This window comes from Diaphorina citri, unplaced genomic scaffold (genome assembly GCF_000475195.1).
Source record: "Diaphorina citri unplaced genomic scaffold, Diaci psyllid genome assembly version 1.1 scaffold7730, whole genome shotgun sequence".
Classification (NCBI taxonomy): Eukaryota; Metazoa; Arthropoda; class Insecta; order Hemiptera; family Psyllidae; genus Diaphorina; species Diaphorina citri.
Genome location: NW_007385106.1, coordinates 7657 through 12127, shown reverse-complemented (window position 1 = coordinate 12127; position 4471 = coordinate 7657). Strand labels below are relative to the sequence as shown.

General features: G+C 41.0%; 1 protein-coding gene across 1 annotated transcript; it reads right to left on the bottom strand.

Annotated features, from left to right (window-relative positions):
- Positions 1-902: 902 nt before the first annotated feature.
- Positions 903-2555, bottom strand: LOC103522277. The gene has a single exon (XM_026832515.1). It carries the CDS (start codon positions 2553-2555, stop codon positions 903-905), a length of 1653 nt encoding a protein of 550 aa, XP_026688316.1.
- Positions 2556-4471: the final 1916 nt, after the last annotated feature.

Genomic DNA, 4471 nt, shown 5'->3' with positions numbered 1-4471 from the left:
AGAACATAGTTTCAATTTTATCAACTGAGCTCATTGCTTTTGACTGGATTTGTGTTGTTCTTTAGCTTGTAGATATATATCGTATAAGATTTTGTACTTTTACTGTTATTTAAAAAAACGTGCCTACCCTGCTCTCACATTGGTGCGACCTCCACGAATAGGATAAGTTGCCACTTTGGTTTTCAGTCTGATTTAGGCGATCGTACGTTAGAAAGTGTCGGCTTGACTACCGCTAAATAAACACATAACACTGTAATAGCTAATGGTATTCTTTCTTAAAAACTAGGAATTCCTAAAACACTAAAGAAAGTCTAGTTTTTGAGGAGATGTTCCGGCTGACCTGTTATTGAAATATTCCTAACGACGGACGACTATTAGTAAAATTTGTTTTAGTCTCTATATCTACGGGGAGGTGGACAAGGCGAAGAAAAGAAACATGCTCTGATAGCCTCCCTAGGTTTCTTTTACTCTACAGTCTAGCCGCGACTGGTTCCTAAGTTAGTTGGTACTAAGATACTACGCCTAGAGAACAAGACGGTGCACTAATATTCCCAGTGTGGAAATTTATAAAGAGTTTTTCTCTTCACCTTGTCTTCTTACCACAGTTCTACGTCCGCTTGTCCTTTGTGGAGTCCTCTTGATTTCTTTCGACAGTTACATAGACGGCTTTTGAATTCATCTGTCTTTTGTCTGTATCTTCTTCACCAAAATACGGCTTATGGCTTACGCGGTATGAGATCGCTGTGTTAGCCAAAGAATGAACTATTCTTGCTGGAGGGAGGTACATTAAATACGATTAGAAAGGGTACATTAAAGGGGCCACAAGAGCATTTTGTGACTAAGAGATTCGACGGGACGAGATTGTTGCCGAAGCCTTACGTTGTATCTAACTTTGTAGAGATTTATTTCAAAATAAGTAAGCTGGTAGGTTTCTCAGTCTCGGGGTCACCCGTTATTTCCCAGCCTCGCAGGTCAAATTGCCTTTCCCTCATCACATCAGAAGCAACTTCAATGAATTCTCTAGCTTCTGCTACACTTTTCAGACTAGTAATACAGTTATCTACATAGAAGCTCTGCTTAAGTTGCGCCACAAATGGGTGGGGATTCTGGGTACTGTTCAGAAGCAGTCGAATACAAGCTTCTAACAAAAATGGGCTTGAGGACACCCCAAATACTACTCTGCAGTGTCTGAATTGAACCACCTGTCCGTTTTCCAACCATAAGAACCGTAAATAGTCTCTATCTGCTTCACTCACGCTTATTTGGAGAAAGGCTTTGGCTATGTCACCAGATACTCCAATCATATTTCTTCTAAAGCGAGCTAAACAAGAAGGAATTTTGTCAATTAAATTAGGGCCCTTCTCTAGGCATTGGTTGAGACTACACTTATTGGGTTCTTTGGCCGATGCGTCAAAGACGGGTCTCACTGGGGTGGTAGATCCTACCTTGACTACAGGGTGATGAGGTAAGTAGTAGGATGGCTTCTCAGAATCTTGTATAGGTACTCTTTCTATTATACCTTCTAACTCCCACCCTGTCAACACTTTCTGGTATTCAGTCTCAAGGTTTCCGCTCTTCAGTCTCTTTATGGTTGACTGAAGTCTCTTTTCTGCCAATCCTAAATTTACTGAGAGTGGTGGGTGACCGTCAACAAAGGGGAGACGCACCTCAAACCTAGACTCCTTGTTTACAATGACAGAGGATAGAAAGTGCTCCTCAGTCGCCTTGTCTAGATCAGCCTGCAACATCTTGTGAGTGGGATCACATATACCCAATACATCTAGGGCCCAAAGGTCAGAGACGGACGCTTCCTTCACAAACAGGTTGGTTACTGTCATGGCAATACCCTTTTTGCCTTTCTTACCTGGTACCTTTCCGGATAGCGTCCAGCTAAGTCTAGTGTTCATGGCTACCAGCTTTGATTCCAACTCAATCACTTCACCTGTGTACAATCTTCCAGCCACATCAGCTCCTATCAGGATCTCAATGTCTGTTGTGGGATACTGCAAGTCTGTGAGAGGTATACTTTTTCTCTGCAATTCTTCCAACCATGGACCTGAAGGAATAATTGGAATTGATGAACAAATTTGTTCCTGACCATAGACATCAAAAGTACACTCATAGCTCCCATCCAAGCTACAGATCTGGAGATTGTAAACATCATGATGTACCGGGCTTGTTAGATCACCCCCGAATAATGCATGCTGTATTATTTCCTTTCCTAATGGTTTGTAACCAAGTTCATGTGCAGTACGATTCAATACGTATGATTGTTGTGAACCTGTGTCAAATATCAGTCTTACATACTTGTCCTTATTTTGACGGTTCTTAACACGAACAACAACCGTTTGCAACAAAACTGTACTTCTACACGTGCTTGTCAATGTAGCACTTGATTTGTTCTCACTTTCAGGACACATGACCTCAAAATGGGATCTGGCACATTTACTACATTTTGGTCTTTTGTAGCATCTTTTTGCTCTATGACCCTCTCGCAAGCAACAATAACAAGCTTGCTTTCCCTGTAGAATAATTTGTTTCTCTGATATGGTCATGTTTATTGCCTTTCGACAATCTTGTAGTAATCCATGTCACTTGCTATTTATAAATACTTCATAAGAACGAACTGAGATGACATTAATGGATGTGAGCCGGTGGCAAAAGTTACACGAATGTTCAATGCCAACTCACCATTTCGACACCAGGTGTCGTGTGACGGAGGCTGGTTGTATCTAAGTGGACAGTTAGTCATAACTACCATAGCTGCCGGCACCTGTGTCAAGAACACACCTAGCAGTACCGGACTTTTTGCAGGTGTTAAATTATTTGATATTCCTATCGAAAATAATGGTTTCAGGAAACTAGTGATTGATGAGATAGTAACCCAACATAAGCTACGAAGCATTACCAGCCTAGATGCAGCTCACCTGATTTCGGAGAATTATTAAATGCTTTATAAGAAGCTTTTTAGTAAAAGACTGAGGTGCTGACCTCTTCCTAAATGTGACTTCGCTCACCTCAACTAAAGATTCCTACAATCAATTCGTGGCGAATTCTTTTGGTGGTCGACGGGTCTAGCCGGGTGTGACAGTATGATCCAAATTATCGAACTGGAGAACTTTTTGAAGTCTGTGCCGTGAGTAAAGTTGACCGGTTACTCAAGTACTGGTACAAAGTAGAAAAGCGATGTCTCCTGTACTAAAATATAATAAGTAACGAACCACCCTAGGCTCACAAAACGAACTAAGACTCCACTTACTCTCACTAAATGTACTAACAAGTTTCAGCGTTCTCGGAGGAAGACTCCCACGTAAGATTCTTCAACAGTTACTCATCACCTACTTTAAATATGCCGGTAGCCTAACCCTGGTAGCTGCGTATCGAGTGCCTGTCCCTGACTAAACGGCAAGTGCACGACTACCAATGTTCTTGTCAGTTACTCTCTCGATAAAGTGAAGGAGTAAAACTAAGAGGATAAGCAGGTCTACATTTTAAACAAAGATGCATTCCTGGGTTTAATATATTGTCGCGTGAAATATGACTAAGACGTTCGATACATGGCGGAAGCGAATAGTACAAAGAGACTAGTACACTACATGTGTATGGATGGTCTAGCGAAAATTATATGCTGTATTCAGAACTATGACCCATATCTTTTCTATCAGATACCTCGAAAGAAAACTTAACAACAGCGCTATCGGATGCACATTTGTGCCAGGAATGCTGCAAAAGAGAAACCAACATCAATACGCCCTCCTCTAAAACTTTAATACTTCTGCTTTTCTTCTCCTTTCCTTCTGCAAACTGCAAGGGTTCTGCTTTATTCTGCAAGGTTCCAAAGGTTCAACTCGAAAATGTAAAAGGGTCTATCTGTACATTTAAGAATTCTTTATTCAAATTTCAAGGATTCCCCCTCACAAGGGGTGGTGTACAAATAACAAGACATGTTCATGACTTATTTACAACCACTAATATTCAACATGTTCTGTTCTTAGACAAAAGCTCAAAAAGGACTAGATCCTATTCAAAGTATTCCCCCCTCACAAAGGGTGTAAACCGCTGGAACGGTCCTATTTGACATTCATCTTTTGACTAATCCATATAACAAACATGTAGTACCAGGTGTTCTTCAACCTTCGAGAGTTTCTTTCTCTTCTCGTGTTAATGCCTGTTCAAAGTGGTTGGTGGTTTCTTTCGTTAACTCCAGGACGATGTTCTTTTGTCTCAGTTCTGTGTTCACACTTTTCAATCTCCGTGTACACGTTGACGATCTGGATTCCTAACTCTCGTAGAGATTATTTCTACGAGTTTATCGACTCAACGACATACTGAGACTTCGTCTGAAGAGGGTCCTACAAGATCTTCTTCTTGTCTCATTCCAACTGGTGATGGTTGAACTCAAAAATTGACACTTTTTCAATCAACTCTCGGTGAATCATTTTCAGAGTCTTCATCCATCACTTCAAAACAG

What these genes read in the sequence shown, in the direction of transcription:
- LOC103522277 (XM_026832515.1), bottom strand. Translation starts at nt 2,555, where the DNA reads ATGACCATATCAGAGAAACAAATTATTCTACAGGGAAAGCAAGCTTGT.